At 32.3% G+C, this 21,010-nt stretch overlaps 1 protein-coding gene across 1 annotated transcript in view; it reads right to left on the minus strand.

Annotated features, from left to right (window-relative positions):
• COL11A1 (collagen type XI alpha 1 chain) overlaps window positions 1-21,010 on the minus strand; it is a 195,556-nt gene that overhangs the window by 95,634 nt on the left and 78,912 nt on the right. Inside the window, exons 15-29 of the mRNA XM_046645774.1 lie at window positions 18,980-19,033; window positions 16,418-16,471; window positions 16,246-16,299; window positions 16,022-16,075; window positions 14,765-14,818; window positions 14,600-14,644; window positions 13,322-13,375; window positions 12,834-12,878; window positions 12,317-12,370; window positions 11,807-11,851; window positions 7,720-7,773; window positions 6,548-6,592; window positions 5,485-5,538; window positions 5,359-5,403; window positions 804-857 (exon numbers count right to left, since the gene is read on the minus strand). Of these exons, the coding sequence (XP_046501730.1) occupies window positions 804-857; window positions 5,359-5,403; window positions 5,485-5,538; window positions 6,548-6,592; window positions 7,720-7,773; window positions 11,807-11,851; window positions 12,317-12,370; window positions 12,834-12,878; window positions 13,322-13,375; window positions 14,600-14,644; window positions 14,765-14,818; window positions 16,022-16,075; window positions 16,246-16,299; window positions 16,418-16,471; window positions 18,980-19,033 (765 nt within the window). The remainder of the gene's footprint in view (window positions 1-803; window positions 858-5,358; window positions 5,404-5,484; window positions 5,539-6,547; window positions 6,593-7,719; window positions 7,774-11,806; window positions 11,852-12,316; window positions 12,371-12,833; window positions 12,879-13,321; window positions 13,376-14,599; window positions 14,645-14,764; window positions 14,819-16,021; window positions 16,076-16,245; window positions 16,300-16,417; window positions 16,472-18,979; window positions 19,034-21,010) is intronic.

Below are 21,010 nucleotides of genomic sequence, written 5' to 3' on the forward strand. Positions count from 1 at the left end.
TTTGGAACACCAGAACAACCTCTCGATTTTAGACTTGGTTTGCATCTGTATTAGGTACTGGAATATGTAAGTTATTGTCCCCATCCGGGACACAGACTATATGCATTTTAGGGAAACAAAATGTTCTCTAGTATGCTCCTTTGTTAGATTTATTAGGTACTATTATGTTAGTTATAAAATAAATCTTCCCAATAAAATATTTAATTTAGTTCAAGTGATTCACATTTTTGTTTTTTCTAGATACTCATTACCAGAAAAAAAAGTGTATTATTTTTACAGTCAAAATTCAAGACTATTATATAATAAAAATTCATGAAAGCAGCAGAGAAATAGTTTCCAGGCAGCACAGATCACTATATATGGACAAAATTTAGAACAAACCTGTCAAATTACTTCTTTTAAGCAATTTGGTCATTATTTTTGAAAATTTCTGTATACAACAGCACCCAATTTATTTACCTATTTATTCACACACACACACACACAGAGTTCAGGTACATGTCACACATACACACACACATACACAGAGTTCAGGTACATGTCACACACACACACACAGAGTTCAGGTACATGTTAGGGGACATTTGGGAATTTAAAATAACATCAAAAAGACAATTGATACTATATTATCTCCACAAGAATGAAAATGTCTAATCTTCATATAAAAACCAAAATGAGCAAAGTCTCAAGTAGTACAAACATTTGTATTTATCTTGTGCTTGCTATATTTAAATATAAGCATGCACACACATACACACATACACATAACTGTATATACTAGTGCAAACTTTCTTTTCACTTACTCTATCACCTTTAAGACCCATGTCACCTTTGAATCCTGGAAAACCGTCTTCACCCTAAAAAAATATAAGTAATAAAACAGATGTTTAATCAGTTTTGGGTGAATCTAAAATATCGCTATATAAAATATGAATACTGATAATTAGGGAAAATTGTTCTGAGAAATGTGAATCCTAGTTGTGAAATCTCCTCTGCCTATTCTAACCTCTTATCCCTAGTATCCTCCTCTTTTTCTATAATTATTGCCTATAAGTTACTCTAGGAAAGTTTTTACAAATGTGTCCATTAAATTTTCTCTATCTTTTGGGAGAAATAACCATTCTCTTATAACAACACATATTCTATGCTGTTTGAACAAAAAAAAGTTAATGTTTAAATAATTATCATTTTAACTTTGGATTACAAGAATTTTGGACTACCAAATAAAATGTCTTTACCCTTAACTTACTAACTTATACCAAATAATTTTCTATTATGCATTTTGTAGTATGTGCTTTAGATGAACACTTTCTAGTTCAACTTGTTCTCTATATTACAATCTCTTTTCAAGTGAAAAACAAGGAAATTAATATTAACTTTTATATGTAAATAGATATTGCTCATTGTTGTACCATATGCACAGACCAGTGTTGCTGAAAACTGGGCATCTTTTAGCAAAGAGAGGAGAAATTTTGACCATGGAAGTATTTCCTATCATTATTACTGAAATCTAAACTTCTAAGAAGTAAGTTTCATAAACTACCTTGCTACCTCTTAATTTCACACAAAAAATTAAATACCTAAGGAATAATCATTCATATATTCAATAGCATTAATTAAACAATTATTCTGTTCAGAGTATTGTGGAGTATTTTGACGTTTTTGCTTTATCAATAAAAACTCAAGGTAGAACATTTGTGTTAGTTTTGGTACAGACAGAGTAGAATAGGTGTTCAGAGAACAAAGATGATGTGATGATGATGATGATGGTGACGGTGATGGTGATGGTGGTGGTGGTGGTGGTCGCGGTGGTGGTAGTAGTGATGGTAGTGTTGCTGGTGCTGGTGGCGATGGTGGTGAGGCAAGAAGTGAAGTGAAGAAGGTTTGATGGGGGGAGTCAGTATCTTAATTAGTAGTTAGAGATGGATATGACTTACAGAGTTTGAGGAAAAGACAATTCAGGTCGAATATGAGGACAGAACTAGAAAGACTGGCACACACACTTCCACATCCTGTTGCCAAAAAGACCTCTATAACACACAAAAGTGATCACATCTATTTTTACTTTAAAATGCCTGAATGGTTCCAAACAGCTACTGATGAATATAATTATTCACCCTCCCTCCTTCTTTCCATGAGCTAGCCGTTGTTCACCTCTGTAGTCATATCTTTGGTCTTGAATCTCTCCTCTACCCTCATCCAATTCCCTGGGACTGAGTTCTAGAAAAACTGTTATCTTTCTTTCCATTGTCATTCTTGCGTTGGTTACAACACTCACAGACACACCTGCAAATCTTTTACCTTCTCTATTCACCTGGTGATACTTTACTCTTCTTTCAAGACTCAGTTCATGAGTCTGCTATGAAGTTTTCCATGACCTCAGTCTTTTCCCCCCTAAAATTAATCTCTCCATCCTGCATGCCCCTAGTAAACACTTATTATTGCAATAACATGCCATCCTGCACTTAGTAGATCATAGGTCTCTTTCTTTCTACTAAATGGCATAAAACAAGAATCAGGCTTAATTAACCTCTCGGTTTCTAGTGCCTAGTATATTTTTGACTCTCAATAACCATGATATTCAATAAACATTTACTAAATGAGCATTTGGAAATTATCCACACCTTAGTGTGAGTTTCGCAAGGTATGTTAAGGTCCTGAAAATATCATGTAATTATGAATATATACGACCTAAACCTGAAAGAGATCCAATCTGGTATCTTGCCTAAACCAAAGAATTCTGACGGGTCTAGAAGTTTCCTTTAAGACAAAAGCTTGATGTTTTCAACATTTTGGCCATAACGTAGCCTTGTGGAAGTAGGATTCTCTCTGTACGGAACGCAACTGGGCAAAAGCAGAGGCTTACAAGCTGAAAATGACCACTTAACTTCCCTTGGACTATTGTCTTCATTACCTTCTCCCTAGAGAGAAAGGTAATTATACAGTTGCCAAGTTTAGTTTAAAGAATACTTCACTCTATGCTTAAAAATCAGTAACAGTTTTTAGGATCTTTTCTAGGCAGAGTTTTTTTTTTTTTAAGAGAGAACGTAGTGGACTAGATGCTATTTCTGTCACAGCTTTGTTTTCAATACATTCCTAATAAAAGCAATAAATTAGATGACTCAAATTATTAGGTATATCCTTATTATAAGTGACAATTTTTTAAACAAGTAATACTGTAAAGTTACTAAGCTTTCCAGTCCTAAAATTATCAGGTCTGAATTAATCTTTAAAAAAATAATAAAAAGGGAAACAATTTTAGAAGACATGCAAAAGAGGAATTGACCTATGCTACTTCATTTATTGGGCTATGTTACTTGAGGTTTAAGGAACAATCTTAAGGAAACTTAAGGAAAAATCTGAGTTTAAACAATGGAGAATTTTTAATCTAGTTAGGGTGAGGGAAGTAACTTGCTATTTCACCTTTAGTAAACAATTAATGTTATATGTAAAAAGAACAAAGTTTCAATTTCTTTATCTCTTATGACATGTGGTTGATTATAATACAAACTCAAAAAAGCAGAATATATAACGTATATTAAAATTCATTAGGATTTAATGACTCTTTCTAAAGTTGAAAATAGGGAGAATTCTTATCATTTGAAAAAAGTTTGCATTAACATTTACATTTATCTAAATCTAGATAAGTAATATACTACTAGTATAGTATATGGGATGAAATAAAAGGTACAGCTGAAAAAAACCTTTGAGATTTTTAGGACTGTGTCTTCATTTTACAGATTTAAAATAAGGCTCAAGGAAAGTAAAGAAACTACGTTTACATGTCTAGTTAGTAGGAGAACTAGAATCAGAACTCAGAGCTTTTAACTCCCAATTCAAAATGTTAGTTCTTTCCTTTTATATCTGCTTGTTGCTTCTGAGACCATACATCACTCAAAACAACCAGTAATCTCGAATTGTTTCCTCATATAAGCAATATGAATTTATTTTTTTCCAGGGTAGGTTTCCCCTCACATATATCTCATCACATATAATTTTATTTACCTCTGTCTTTTTGTCTCTATCCCTCTTTCCAGGAAATTTACAATTTCCCCACCCCAATTAAAGACCCTTCTTTTAAACATCTCCTTCCCTAAAAATCCTTGATGGGGGCACTGATTCCAGAGAAAAAATGAGAATTGATATTTAAATGTCTTAACAAGAGAAATTCAAAAATGAGACAATATTTATATTTTTGCGTAGGCAACCTGCAAATAATTACAAGTTCAACACTGTCCGATTCATCACGGTGCTCAGTTGTCAACTCAGTAAGACAACTATACCCTGAAGTTCATCTGTGATGATCAGTATCAGGATGAATTGGGATTCTCATCAAAGCAGCTAAGTTAATTTAAAAGGCATGACATTTTTAATACACTAGAACTGACAATATAGTTGCATACCTTGACAATGCTTCAGTATGTTACTTTTTAATTTTTTCAGAAAAATCAATTACGATGGATGTAAAAAGTCCATCCATCCTCGTTACCCATTCCTTACAGATATCAAATCTACTCAAGGTGCTTTTGATAACATTATAACGATGGGAATAAACAGTTATCCTTGAAATAAACAGTTATATTCCATATTTTCTCAGCAAATCTACCAACATTTTATACCAAATCCTAGTTTTTTAAATGTAATATTGTAGTGAGAATTAATCCAGTACTGATTCTGAGTAATGTCATTCCATTTCAACTTAATCAATGAAGGACTTGGGTGCTCTACTCTTACATTGAACATTTATATAAAAAAAAAAAAACCCTCAATTTCACGTTCTTTATCCAAAGGTAAAATATAAATGCTGTATAAAACATTACACATTCTTTCATCCACCTCTGCCTGGTTTTAATCTTTATTTACTCCTCATTCACACTTTTGCTCTGCATGTGGTATCACTTCCTTTTCCCCGAATTGAGTTAAGGTACTTCTAACTTTCATGTTTTGTACTGCATTTCAGTTTATGAATTTTGGAGATTTTAGTAAAAGAAGAAAAAGGGAATAAACATTCTTCTGTTATGCATATAACAGGATATTGTACAACCACTGTAGCAAACCCTTTCATAAGACCACCTCTATGATTTACAAAAGTTAAATACATGTGAGAAAATAAAGGATGCAAGATTAATTTTGTCTATGACTTACCTTTGCTTCTGTTCTATAATTTAGACCTCACCTCAGAATATAAAAAATTTTTCAAAAAAGTTTCCAAGATACAGAGTACAAAATTAGACTCACATTGTCTGGTATGTAAGTAATCACTCAATATCTTTGGGAAGTGAAATATCTGTTGAATAAACTTTAATTTCTTACATAATTGATACATAGTTAAAATCATCTAGATAAATTATGTTTTACCTTTTCACCTTTAGAGCCCTTGAGACCTCTAACACCATCTGCTCCCTATGGAATAAATGAAAAGAATTAAACGACCATAATATTTTAAATTGAATTAAACAATGTGGGGAAAAAAATAACACTTACCTTTACTCCTCGGGGACCAGGGTAGCCAATAGGACCCTGTGGACCAGGAGGACCCTGAAAAAGACCCACTGCAATTTAGACATACAGTACCTTAAAAGTATTACTCATTCACACACTATAATTTTACCAAATAATCTACAAGGATATGGTATTTTTCTACTATTGGTAGAGGTTTCTTGGGTAATTTATCATTTGTTTCTAATGTCAGATATGATGAAAAAATCATGTGACTAGCACTACCCTACTGCAAGCTTTGTACATGATATATTCATGTTGAAAGTAAGATAAATATTACAAGTATGTAACAAATGTAAATAATTATTACATACATATACAATTCTATATTTCCCACAGCTGGCTTCATTTTACTAGCCTAGCTAAAGGGAACAATATGTCAAATAGACAATTTCTGTAGTAATGCTGACTATTTTAATAAGAATCCAAGACTAACAACTCTAACAAAAATGACCCTACGCCTGCATTGTAATCCAAAATAGTATTAACACTGAATAAGCTTTTATTCTGATATTTTATTTAGATAGTTTGATAATCATTGCTCTTACAATTCAATCTCCTCTTATTTAAAGGTTACCTGAAAGCAATAAGTGAAGATAAAATCTGAGTAACATAAACAGTTTAATGATATTCAGTAATTCTTCTAATTTCATTATTATCATTTACGGTCATTTATTCCACATATACTCCATATGCAGAATGTGGATTTATTTCTGACCATGAGAATATTTTTTAAAAAACAGAGAATGCAGTCTAATTTATAAAATTCCTAATACAAAATTAAAAGTTATCAATCTAAGAAACACTTATCCTAAACAAAAAATAACTATAGGGACACAATTTATATTTAAATGTTAGCAAAAATTCTTCAGAAAATAAAGACATATTTACAGGTTGAGATAAAGTATTTTCTGATAATTATTTTCTAATATTCATATCCCTGAGTGATCAATGGAAAAAAATATATGTCATAGAAATGATCAAAGTAAAGCATTTTTCTCCTAGAGATAAGGCGACAGGACATTTAAATGGATACTTTGTAACATACCAGAGCACCCTTTTCTCCAGACTGGCCTTCTTTTCCAGGATGACCCTATATTTAGCAAAAATATATATTGGTGAGATGCAATATTAATGGTGGTTTACAATACTATGAAATTTTTCCCTTTTTTCAGTCTATTGAGGTTTCACTCCTTATATTTCAGAACATATTGAACATTTTGCATACTATACACAGCTTTAAACAACATTGGAAACTGTTGCATTTGGAAGAAAATATAATAAGCTTATATTGGATGGGTGTAAGTTTCATCAACTACATAATGTATTTGAGAGATCTTGGGAAAAGCACATAAAATAATATATACTACTATCCATCAACAATTCAACCTGTTTCAATTAAAGTCTTACAAAAACGTATTTCAATCTGACTTCTATTTTGCACATTGATCAAATAATCGTACATGCCTCTTCAAAGGGGAACTAAGGCAAGTGGATGGGACATCTGAAAATATAACAAGATCAGAAATACTAATAGGGTTAATAATAAATTTACTGAGTCAGTAAATAAAAATGTACAGCTCCATCACAATTATAGCTCAGTAAAAACAAGTAGAGGTAGGATAAAAAGATTTTGTATCCCAGCTCTGAGTAAGTAATTTCAAGAGAAAAAAAAGCATAAGTAACAAATTTTAAAAGGAACAAGTGTAGAGATTACATTATTTACTGCTATGTCATAGGATATAATAAACACTGTTATATTTCAGGAGGAAATCCCTGAAGGCTTGAGGAATTTTCATGGAAGATCTGAGGAAATTTATGAATGAATGGTGAGGAATTTCACCTGGACTCTCAAGAAACATGTATTTTGTAAAGGAAGAGAGGACGGAAAAGGGCTTCCCATGAAAAAGAAGGAACACAGGGAAAGGTACAGCAATGGAAAAGTTTAGAGCATGCTGAGAGAAAAGTGAGTGGTAGGAAAATATGAGCTTCTGGCCTAGAGTGACAGAATGAGTTTATCCAAAGACCACCGCAAGCTCATTAAAGATTTTGCATTATGGAAGTGACATGATGAAATGGTATTTTAGAGAGATGAATGTTTAATTACTGGCTACATCTGTTTTTATTGCTGAATTAATAAAACCACGTATAAAACACATGTAAAATCTATTTTTGAAGATAATATATAGAAGTGCTAACGACCAGGTAACTATTACTTACAGGAGGGCCATCAGCACCAGGAAGTCCCCCAAGCCCTGGTTTTCCTTGTGGTCCCTAATCAAATAGAGAAAGAGTACATTTTAGTTTAAAAAATGAAAATAATGAAAAGTCTAACAATGAACATAGGCATATACTACCAAAAAAATTCTTAATTTGGGTCACTGGCTTTTATCTAAAGCAACAAACATTTAAACATATTATGTAAAAGAAATGGTATATAGGGATAAAGGAAAACCAAATTTAACATATGCCAAAAATATGCTAGTTTTTGGCTACCTTAATAGTCCTAAATGTGTCTTTTTTAACTAATAAATTAGTTTTTGCATACCACAATAACCTAGAGCTTAGAGAATAAAAAGGAAAACAATATAGGTCAGAAATACATTCATTTATATCATTGAAGAAGCAAATATTGGGTATTTCCATCAATAATATTAAATGCCAATTCAAATAATTACATAGTAACATTGATGAAACATCAGTTAACTACTAAAAATTTTAAGAAATAAAAGTTATAGTGTGACAATTATTCATAGCACACGAAAAAAATAAATTCAATACTTTGATGTAAAAAGGACATCACCTAATATGCAATTAACAAATAGTTTGCAAAATACTATTTATTCAACAGATTACTCTAATCTCTGTTTACCCCAGAGGGTTTCAAATCTCATTTGCGTTGACCATCGCTAAGGCTGGAACACAGTAAGAATGTCTACTGCAAAAGTAGACGCTTTCTTGGGAGAAAAATAGGCATTCTACTAAGAGTAATTAAGTTTATCAAGTCCCAGAGCCCAAGCCATTCTTGCTTACTGGTCAAGTTATTAGCCAGGATTTAGAAGCAATCGAAAGGGCAAGATTACAGCAAGAATCCTAGACTGTGGACACAGTTTAGGGGTTTTCTATGCTCAGAGAGTATTTAGGAAAAGCATTGTAATCATGGAGACTGACAGTACAGAGTTTTACAAGAAAGCCTCACTTAAATCACTATGGAACAACGACAAAAAATAAAGATAACATTTAATTTAAACAATTTAGATTTATAACTGAGGTTAACTGCATTTAATTTAAAGAATTTAAAAGTTTCAATCCCCTTCACCACTCTGCAAGTCACATTCAGTCAAGTAATCTGACATATGTATACAAAACAGTTTGTAATTATGATAAAACACTAAGTTTTTAATGGCGATATTATGCCAGTCACTTAAATTTTCTTTTGTTATCAAGGCAATGGTCTTAAAAACAAAATGTAGAGTAATAATGCAGAACTATTCCATTAACTATTATTATCAGTAGATCTGATATTTCTATGACAATGACTTTGTGGGCAGTACTACATGGATTTTTTGTTCTTGCTATATATTTAAGAATAGATTAGAAATATCACAACTCTTTTACTATAAGGTGATTTTTTAAGTCAAGTTAAAATCAACCCATCTCTTTTAGAATGGAAGCTCTGTAAACTTTTATCTGCTTGCTTAACTGCCTGCTATTTCCCTGGAGAGGTGAGAATAAAGTACAATGAATGAATGTCATCTTCTTAGACTTTAATAAAATAGTTAAAATTTATTGTGTTTCTATGCCCTATGTTAAGCAATACATATATATACACACACATATATTTATATGAATAGAATCCATTTTAACATTTTAAGTCTCAAACAATTCCATGTAATATTATTATCTAAGAGTTTGGGTAAGTTAACCAATGTTAATATGTGACAGAGTTACAATATGAATGAACCCAACCATATCCATGTCTTCAAAGTCCTTGCCTTTAACTAATATTTATTTTGTGTCTTTCTATTTCATACTTAGCTCATAAAGTTATACAATACTATTTGTTTTCTGTAAAGCAATTAATATATGAGTAATGTAAATTATGAAATCATAAATTAAATCACAGGACGTATTCAGTATCTTTGTTATCAAAATGTCAGAAAAACAAGTATAGCTGTCATCCATTTTAGTTAACTTAAACTTTACAAAATATTTTATCACAAATATATTAACTAATATTTAACTATATAATATATAACCGATATAATAACAAGACAAAAATGTAAAAGTTGTTGGTAACTAAAAATATAAGGCATTATTTAAATTATATTTAGTTGTTAGATTATACCATAATCCAATTGAAAACACTATTCACCAAGTTTTGGGAGACAAGGCTCTTGAACCAGAATAAACAGATCACAGTATATCATAAAGAAAATAAAAGAATATAGATACAATAAAATATATACCACAGGTGCAATATAAATAAAACATGTTTCCTTCATGTTCTTGAATTTCTTTCTCCTTTTGATGGAAAGAGACTATCCTTGAACGAACAAGTTGATATGGGAAGAGTAGAGAAAGAAGCATCTCTCTTCTTACCACAAGAAGTGCAGTGAACCAGATCCTATATTTTACCTTTGCTTTAACAAATGGAATTCAAATATACTAATTTTCCTTAACAGCAAATTCCTCTTAGGAATCTAGTGCATAGATAATTAAATCATGGTAGAAAATTTAATAGGCACATGTCTCAAGTGCAATTTATTACAAATATAGTATGGTTATGATGAGCTACTCTAAAATGTAAGAGTGGCACAAATTAAAATCTCTGATCTAAAATAAGGATTTAAAACCCCTTTGGGACCTAATATCTTAAATTCATAAGCCATTTTCCAGTAGCACTCTAATTTTGTAAGCATATAGAAATATGCATAGAAAAAAGTACTTTAAAAACCACTTAAATTTGATATGTTAACTCTTAGACCTTAATAATAAGATAAATAACTTAACTAGAACATTACCAAAGGATTTGAATATATGTTTTACTAAAGAAGATATAGAAATGGACAATAAGCACATGAAAAGACGTCCAACATCACTAATGATTAGGGAAATGCAAGTTAATATCAGAATGGGATACCATTTCACACCAAGAAGAACGACCATAATCAAAACGAGAAACAATAACCAGCATTAGCGAGGATCTGAAGAAACTACAATCTTACAGTGCTGATAGGAATGGAATATGTTACAACCACTTTGGAAAACAGTTGGGAAACTTCTTAAAAAGTTAAACATAGATTTGCCATGTAACCCAGCAATTCCACTTATAAATATCTACCAAAAAGAAATGAAAACATGTCTACACAAACACTTGTATGCAAATATTCCAGGCAGCACTATTCATAATTGCCAAAAAAGTGTAAATAACTCATATGTACCTCAACTGCTGAACATATAAACAAAATGTGGTATGTTCAATCGATGGAATACTATTTAGCAATAAAAAGGAGCAAAGTACTGATACATACTACAACATAGATAAACCTTAAAAACGTTATGCCAAATGAAAGAAGCCAGACATGAATGTCACATATTATATTCATTTCATATGATTAAATTCATATATTAAGTTCAGTCATATATTTCATTCATATGAAATGCTCAGAAAAGGGAAATCTATAGAGACAGAGAGCAGATTAGTAGTTGTCTTGAGCTGTGGGAAGATGGGGGAGTGCAAATATTGCTCTGTAAGTACAGGGGCAGGAAATATTACTCAGAGAATCTGGCAGATGAGATCAGGGAAAAAGATGCCTCTTTAATTAAAGATTTATTCCTGTTTTGAGCTAGACATTGAGTTATTAGCAAAAACATCATTTGCCATTTACACATGAGAAATGGTGGTAATGATAACTCACAATTTTCCCTTAATCAGATCATCCTAGAAACCCTTTGTCACAAGCAAACCTAATTACATTTTCTAAATAATGAGAAATAAAAGGAGAAGCAAAATAAAGAGAAAACTCACTTATACCAGTATGTTTCTGAAATTAATATAGCTGAGAATGTCACATATGGAAGCTATCCAAATGGAAACTCGGTGAAAATTTTATCATTTACAGTTCAGAGATGTATTAATGACTTCTCCTCACAGTGTACTCTCATAGTTTAACTCCAGATTAATTCCTCATGCACTGAGCCATCTAGACATCTTAGCAAAAACAGGAGGCGGGCCTTACACCTGCCTAAGGTTGAAAACCCAAACTTGTTCATCAGACATTGCTAGAACAACAGAGTAACTTACTTTTTCACCAGGAGGACCAATTGGACCTTGTGGACCAGGAAGACCCTATTTTAAAAGAATTAATTTCATCCATCAGGAATCACATCACAAGAATACATTTTTAAAATAGTAAATTATTAGGCCTCTATTTCACATGAAATGAGTTACAAGAATCTCTCTATATAAATCCTTCGCATTCCCCATAAAATTTTGGAACCCTATGAGTTTTACACAAGCTACCCTTTTGGCAATGGGACTGTAATGTGATCCTATTCAGAACCCTCCTGAAGGTGTGGCTATTAGTCCTGACATTTCATGAACAGTGAATGACTCATTTTTTCTTGGAAGAGAGGGGCCTCTGCAAATTTGCTCAAATTAAAAAGAAAAAAAGGGGAGAGGAAAGAAGTATCTACCTGAATTTACACTGGAAACATATTTAGCCCTACATAGAAAATTTTGAGGCTGTTAATTTTCCAGTAAAAAGATACCATCTTACCCCATCTCAAAGGAGCTGTGTTGGCTTAGACTTACCTGAGGTCCTGGATTCCCTTGCTGCCCTGGAGGTCCAGGCTCCCCTTGGGGACCCTGCCACAGGAAAATATAAAGAACCTTTAGTAGAGCTATTTTGCACAATAGGCTTTTTCTTCTCAATTGAAAAACAGTCCCCAAATTCCCTATAGAGAATCTAGAAAATCCAGCAAAATATTAATAGTAGCAGAAGCTAATATACTTAGCAAAATGTTGTAAGAAATCTTTATTTTAGATTTAGCAACAAAAGTGGTTTGTTAGGGGCCGGGCTGGTGGCACAGTGGTGGAAGTGCAGTGTGCACTACTTCAGCAGCCTGGGTTCACGGGTTCAGAACCCGGCGCATGGACCTATACCACTCATCAAGCCATGCTGTGGTAGCAACCCACATGCAAAACAGAGGCAGATGGGCACAGTCGTTAGCTCAGGGCCATGCTTCCTCATCAAAAAAAAAAAAAAAGAACTGGTTTGTTACTACCCAACTTGCAGAAATGAGTTATTTTATGGATATTTTCTACATACCATGTTCCCTTTTGGTCCCGGGGGGCCATCTACACCGGCAATACCCTTCAGTGAAGAAAAAAATATGTATGGATGTTTACAAGTTCAGATGCTACAACAGAAAATCAAAAAGACTACTCTAAGAGCGTGATAACTACTAGCCTAGACTGACTAAAAATCATTTTAGGATTTAATGGAAATGATGAAAAAGGCAAGGTCTATACTCTCCTATCCATGTTCACATTAAAGATAACCTAGCAGCATTTTCCACTGTGTGCTGGGAATTTGATATGAAACAATAATACAGATAAACTAAAAGGAAGAGAAAAGAAAGAAGGGGATGGAATGCGGAAGAATCAGTTAAACTGATAAGCACCATGATTAGGTCTTAGAATAACAAGGCAGTAAACACTTGGCTGTTTACTAAAAGCTTCCACAGCTTTCCAGCTTTGAAGAGTCTGGCAACAAATCTTCCCTGGAAAATCCTGAATGTTCCCAGCAATACGTACAGGCTGCCCTGTAGGTCCTGGAGTTCCCCTTGGTCCCAGCAAGCCTCGTGGACCCTAAGAGGAAAAAAATGCACATGCTCAAAAGAAATGCTTTCAAAACACGCCTCCTTCCTTTAAAGAAATTGTAATGTAATGTTCAGAATAAAAATGTTTGCACATCTTCCCTTAATACACCAAAAGTGATGCTTAAAATTCTATTTTTCTATAACCCAAATATCTAGAGTTTATACTGATTGAAAAGCCAAAATGGATAAGCCAGTCTTTAGTACAGAAATTGTTTTTCTTTGATTCTATAAATTTACATATGAATCTCTTGGGAAATTTTAAAAATAGGAAATATTTTAATACTTTAAGTAAGTCACTTTTGTGTCATTTTCTGATTTGAATGGCAACACTGAATCTTATTAAATCTTATTACGCAATCAGGTAGACTACACAAATGGAAAAGTCATGCCTCTCATTTATTTTATGTTTAGGTAAATTCCATCTTGAGAGAATATTCTACTGAGGGAAAGAAACAAATAGCTGGATAACTATATATGCAGATTATAGAAACCACTTTCTTTAATGATTTTTAAAAATTCTTATTTAAACTTAATTGCTTTCTTCTCTTCTTCATCTTCCCCCTCCTCCATCTGTTCCTCCTCCTTTTCCTTCTTTTGAAAAGTCAATACGATAATTTCCTGTCTCTCATATTCACTTGAGTTATTATGCCTTTGAGTTGACAGCTTCCACATTGTGGCAAAATAAGACTGAAATTAGGAGGCTTGCTTCTGGCCTAGTTCTTTGATGCACTAACTTTGGGTAAACATTCCTAATTCAGTTTCCTCATTTTGTAAAATTCAGTGGGAAAAAAATGATATAATCTAGCACATTTTTACCCTTACAAACTATATTTACTAATAAGCTCCTCATTTTTTTGTTTCTTCTGGTAATAAAATCCATTTATCCTAAATACATAAATAGATTCTGGAGCTATTGATGATGTTAAAAAATGAAACAAAACAAAGAAATGGCAACAAAAACTGGTAAGGTTTTTTGGCTGAGAAGATGTTATACTCAACATTTTTTCCTCTCAATTGTCTAAGACTTTCTCTATAACAAAAGAAGAGCTCTATGTAGCCTTTCTAAAATTGTTTTCACATAACAATTGCTGGTTAGCTTAGGTAAGATTTCAATAGTCACCTGGGTTTATTATTGACTTTATTTGTGTAACACCAATTACAATTCCTCCAATACAGGATATTATTTTTTTAAAAAAGAAAGAAAGTTGCTTACAGCTTCACCTGGAAGACCCCTTGGTCCAATTTCTCCATCTTCTCCCTGTTGTTAACAAAATGAATGGGAAGGTAAAGCAATTAGACCACATATCATTTCAACATAATTTTGTTCTCCTACGTTTTAATTTCAAATATTTCTTAAAAGAAATGAAGTTTAATATACCCTCATTCCATCTTCACCAGGAGGACCAGGAGGACCTTGGGGACCTCGTTCACCCTATTAAATACATACAAATATAATTAAAATATGAAATAAATTAGAATGTTCAGAAGTCTGTCTTACATCCACCCTACTGAATATAACAACATTTGGCATGAAAAACTAAGGCTTTATTTATCCTCTACAGAACACTTCAGAGATAAATCATAATTTTACATTAACTGGCTTTACATATGGTGTGCTAGGAAAAACGTTTCCTGAATTTTAAAAACAAGAAAGTTTAAATAAAATATGTAAAATAATTTTTAGACATTTAGTTATTGCAAGCTAGCCCATTTAGAAAATTATTTTGCTGAAGATGGTTTTAACCATGGATACATTTTTTAATTTAATTTAATTTAATTTAAATTTTTCTGCTTCTAAAATAATTCATATTACATTGGCACAACTCTAGAAGACTAAAGGAATTTTGGATTTTTTAAGAAACAAAATTATATGTTTCTTTTAACTTGTGGTAGGCATACACTAAATATCTTACGAGACACCCATAGGGTTCTCTTTTTTTAAATTTTATATTCTCCAATTACCTAAAGTTTGTCCTACTTTCACTCTTCACTTCTGAGAAGAAAAACGTGAAGATAAAATGAAGAAAAAGAAAATGCTGATCTTTTACTGAGAGAGTGCCTCTTTGCTTAATGTCCCACTATTAATATCTACTGGATCGCCATAACAAATTGTAAGCTCTTGCGTTGGATTGCAAACTCATATTATCGCAAAGAACAAGCTTATGGCGTCTCTATCTACCAGAACCATCTAATTTAGCATAATAAATTACAGTGGCCAGTATATATATTATACTGCCTATAGATGTCTTCTTTTGGGTTTATTTCCACATACAAAATCTAAGAGGAAAATTTTGGCAATTATCAAAAAATTACAGGCAAAATTAAATCTCCACATTTGTTCTTCAATAAATATGTTATTTTCCATACACTTGTACATACATTCTACCTCAACTTATGTTTGCATAAAGTGAGTATTTTAATGTATGAAAAATATTAAAGAATTTATATTGATATCACATGTGTAATTCTACTTACCTGTTTTCAAGTATCTAGTAGATGTAATAATTTACTAAATGGATTCACAAATATTTAAATTATTTTTTCTTCTGATTTCCTAAAGTGTATCAATTCTAAAATATTTCATGATATTCCTGTATTATCCCTGTATAAAAAGTAATAGAATGGTATATCTTACCCTGTGACCTTTGTCACCTGGAAGACCTGGAAGTCCATCAAATCCTCGATCCCCCTGCAAAATCATCATCATCATTATCATCATCATCACATTCCCAGCCTAATTCTGTACTGTAATTTGAATGTGAAATATTCTTTCATATCAAGAAACTATTTTAAAATATAAAATTTTCAGGGGTGAACTGACATACAAGATATGAAAATACAAACACATGAGCTGCTGACCTTCGCCCCAGGTTCTCCTGGCATTCCTCTTCCTCCATCAGCACCTGGACGACCCTGATAATGCCAAGAACATCACTAAGCCAAAGGGAATCCTACTAGCACAGACTAAAAAAAAACAAGGTAATGGTTGATTTCAGATGCCCTCAAAATACACAGTGAAAACCAATCATACCCTTTTTCCAGGTTTTCCTGTTGGACCAGGCGGACCTTGGACACCACGAGGGCCCTATATCAAAATAACATAATTAATCCACTTTATAGAATTCATGATCAATAAACTCAATCACATTGAGAGAGGTGGTTTTCAAAATTTATATCCTCCTAGCTTTACCTTCGTCATTTTAATAAAAGAAAAGTATTTCTTATGTAAAAATTCAGATAAAGTGGTAGACAAGAGAATCAATTTTTCTAAATGGCTTCTTGCAAAAAAAGTCATATTATTTTATTAAGTTTTTATAGACATGCGATTACAGTTAAACAAAAGAAATGCAAAGTGATATTCTAAACTTAAAGAAAATCCTCAATTACTCCTTTTATTCTCAAAACCTTGGGGTTTTACATTTTTTTGACTGAAAACACTCAACCGTCTGTTTCATTCCTCTACTCTTTGCAATCCCTTTTCCTTCACCTTTCTCTTCATGCTATGTAGAGCCTCTCCTACATATTGATTCTTTTATAGCATTTATCACACTGAATTATAATTGCCATTTTTCATAGTTAAATCTCCCATTAAATTGTTAACTGTTGCGGTTTTGGACCAAATCTGTCTTTTCGTCTATTATACTCCTATAACTTAGCACAGTGGCTGGTACATATTTCTTTCAATCATCTAGAAAATGTTGGAGGATGACTTGACAATCCCTCATAAAAATTATTGACTGGCACCATGCCATGTCGGATTAAAGGTTAAGGATTTTCCATGTTTTTCCTTGAAGCAGTACTATATAATGTTATGTCTATATATAATGTCTTATGTGGGGATTGATACACAACTTTCAAAAATAAAATTATAAAACTAATAATAGATCAAATGTAGTTCCAGTATAAACATTATATACACCTGTAAATTTAATTAACTATACCTTTTTTAAGTTAATTTATACAGCACGCATAGAATGAATGTGGTAGAAAATGTAATACACATTTGAAATTACAAATAAATTTTATAATCACTGTAAAATGACTGTAGAAACATGAAATTGAGGTTGTCTAATAATTAGAGATTAAAAGAATATAGCTTTTTAAAGAAATTATTGTAGTGGGAGGACCCTGTACCCTAGCTGGAAGGCAAGGGGCAATAATAACAGGACAAAACTTAGGTTTCAGTGAAAATCATTCTTCATTTGATATTGCATCTCTTTGGACTTAAGGAGTGAAGGAAAACTGCAAAATCCATGAAAACGACTGCAGCATGTTTTCAGATTGATCTCTTTTGTAAAGAGCTAAGTTTGATCAAAAAGTTCATAAACTTTACAAAAGATTAAACTCCTTAGATTTTCATGTAGTGCCATTTCAATATTTTTATGCCATTCTCAGTTAAGCCGTAAATGCTTGCCATCCCTTTACGGCAATATTAACCAAGCATGAAAAAGAAGGCTGCCACACTCTAAATCATCCAAATACTTTTCTCAATTTTCTTTGGATTTGTTTCTCATTTCAAAATAAACGTGGCACAAGGGAATACTACTCAGCAACAAAAGGAAATGACTACTGATGCGCTTGTCAACAGTGATGAATCTCAAAGTCATTACGCTGAGTGAAAGAAGTCAGTCTCAAAAAGTTACATAATGCGTGAGTGATTTCATTTATTTGGTATTCCTGAAAAGACGAAACTGCAGTGATGAAGAACAGGTCAGTGGTTGTCAGGCATTAGGGATCAGGGGAGGATGTGACCGTAAAGTGGTGGCACCGGGAAATGGTTTGGGGTTACAGAACCCTTCTCTATTCTGACGATTGTGGCAGTGGTTACAAAGAAAATATAGAGGTGTTGAAATTCAATTTTACCTTGCCATAATTTTAAAATAAAATTAATTTAAAAAGAAGAAAAAAAATTAGTGGGTAGCCGCTTGAGAGCTCCTGCAGCCCAATCTGAATTGGTATTTATTGAACACAGCAAGAAGCATTTTCATTTAAAAATGAATGCATTTAAAAAATACAGCACATTTTGTCTTCCTGTTTTCTAGTTTATTATATTTCATAATGTGCTTCTATTGAATGTCTCCATCTACTTATTATCATTAAAGAAAAATAATATTTTTAATTTCACACCATGTAAATATAGTCTAAAAGCTTTTTATAATCTTCCACTCAGATGTTCTCAGCTTTTCTTAATTTCTGCAGCTCTACAAAGGGTTTGAAGTTAGCTATTTTTAAGCATCTTAGATATCCTTTCTGAGAGAATATTCTAGATTTACTCTCCACAGAAACCATAGTGGGTTTGAGGCAGGGCCACTATAAGCACAGGTGTAATAGTTCTGCTCTGTACAATCTCAAGCCAATTTAATATTCTGAAGGCCTATTACGATCAAACCTTTTCTCATCCTAACTTATTATCTTCTTTTAATATTGTTTAAATTAATCAAGTTACTGGCCACTAAGGATTTTTCAGTTAAAAGAAGTGATGTGAGCTTAAAGATAATGTAAGTAATTTTTTTACTCAGAAAACAGATGGCAGACGCTTCAATTATCCTACTAGACAAAATAAAGTCAAAATTAAAATAGATGATTGTTTTACCTGAGGACCTGGATCACCACTCTCACCTTTGGCTCCAGATGAACCAGGCCCGCCCTGCAGAGAAAAAGTGAGGGTATAATCATTTAATTTAGTAATTCCCTAACCACTTTCATCTTACCATTTTCACTTGAAATAGCTAAACATTATTCAAAATATATTTCCTCAACTGAGTATGATTTTATTAATTAATGCAATAAAATTTTCAAGTCCTTTGATTGAAACACATCTCTCCTCAGACTTTATTTGTATTCGTGTGAACTACATTTAAAAGTCTGTATTTTATGCATAGTGACACAGAAGCCAGTTTCATGAAATCACACTGACTTTTCCTTTAATGTGTGTACCATCAGAGCCCTGCCGATGAGACAGAAGGCATGATTTATCATTACGCTGTGGTGCAGTACTAGAGGCAACACGTTTTCACTGAATCAGGCATACACTGAATGCACTTTTGCAGCAAGGACTTGGCAAAAGGTTATTGCTTTTATACTCAGAAATTTCTCAGACACTGAATCTTATAGCATTAAAATGTCAAGAACAGATGCTATTACTATCATTATAATTGTCCTGAAATAATATCAAAGCATTTTTTCCCAGATTGGTCTGGTTTTTCCCACGAGAATAAGTCCTTGTGATAAACGCCTCCTAGGAACATTTACATAATTCAAAAAGTGCAACAAAAACATGGCACGTTGACTAGGAAAAGTATAAAATTACTTTATAAAAGTGTTGTGAGTTTTAAAAATAAATACTAGGCCATTCATCCCCTTAAAAAGCTTTAGAATATTAAAACTAAACATGGTGACAACACTTCATACTGAAGAAGTATACTTTGTATGTTTAAGAAGTTTCTGATTTATTTACATTAATACATATTCAACTAAATAGTTCATTGAATCAAAGTACAAAAAGATTGAAATTATGCTAAGTCTGAAAATGTTAGATATCTATAGCCTCCTGGTAGCTCCAAAGTAAAATAACTATTAATGTGATGCCCAAGGTATATGACAAGTCAAGTAATATGAATATTCTAATATTGAAAATTATAAGAATGATGACTTTCGAGTTTCTAATTAAGAATTCTTGCAACTAAATTTCTTCATGAGAAAAACTGGGGTTCTACATTAAATCAGATTATTAGTCACCGAACTGAATGCTATTATAGGACAGTCAATTTATTTTTAATTAATTTACTGCATTATATCCTCTATATATAACCACTACTCAACAAATTATAATTACTTTGCCCAAACACTTATTCTAAAACTCATCATGAAATAATTGACAGTAACAGGTTAGGAAAGAAAGCACAGCATTTTCTACATTTCCTGCATATTTTATAACATAGACTTTTATTTATGTGTAAAGGCAATTGGAAAAGCAATTGAATAAAGGAATTTTTCATTGGAAGAACGTACACATTTAAGTCTTAAAATATTGATGTACACTTTGTTTTCTTAATATTTTAATGTATAAAATACTTTTAGACTCTAGAACTAACAGAAATTTGAAAGTCTGTAATAATTCGATGCTTTGGAATAAAGGATAATAGAAGAGAAAATGATAAAGAGAAACAATATGATTCTTTTCTCTCAATACCTACCTTCAGTATTTAAGGAAGCTAAAACTTTCCACAACAAAAACTTAAGTAGTAAATTAATTAATCTTGGATATGACACTGAGAATGTGTACACGGTTGTCAATGTTTTCTCTTTGCGAACACACTGTGAATCACAGGCTTTTAATGATTGCGTGGTGAAAACAGGAGCTGCTAGTGTAACATGCTTTCACTGATTCCGCTCATCAAGGCCCTTACCCTCTACAGTTCCACTAGGCTTGTGTTTGTCGGGAAGATAAGTAGGAAAATTCCTTTGGAAAATACAGTTTTAGAGATCCAAATTTGAATAACATAGTTTGCTATGAGTGTCTACTAAGTAAATCAAAGATAAGATTTTAAAGTTTAAAGTAACAATTTCTATAAATGCCATTATTTCAATAAAGCATATTGAAAATATAAAAAATATCATATGA

This window comes from Equus quagga, chromosome 18, assembly GCF_021613505.1.
Source record: "Equus quagga isolate Etosha38 chromosome 18, UCLA_HA_Equagga_1.0, whole genome shotgun sequence".
Taxonomy (NCBI): Eukaryota; Metazoa; Chordata; class Mammalia; order Perissodactyla; family Equidae; genus Equus; species Equus quagga.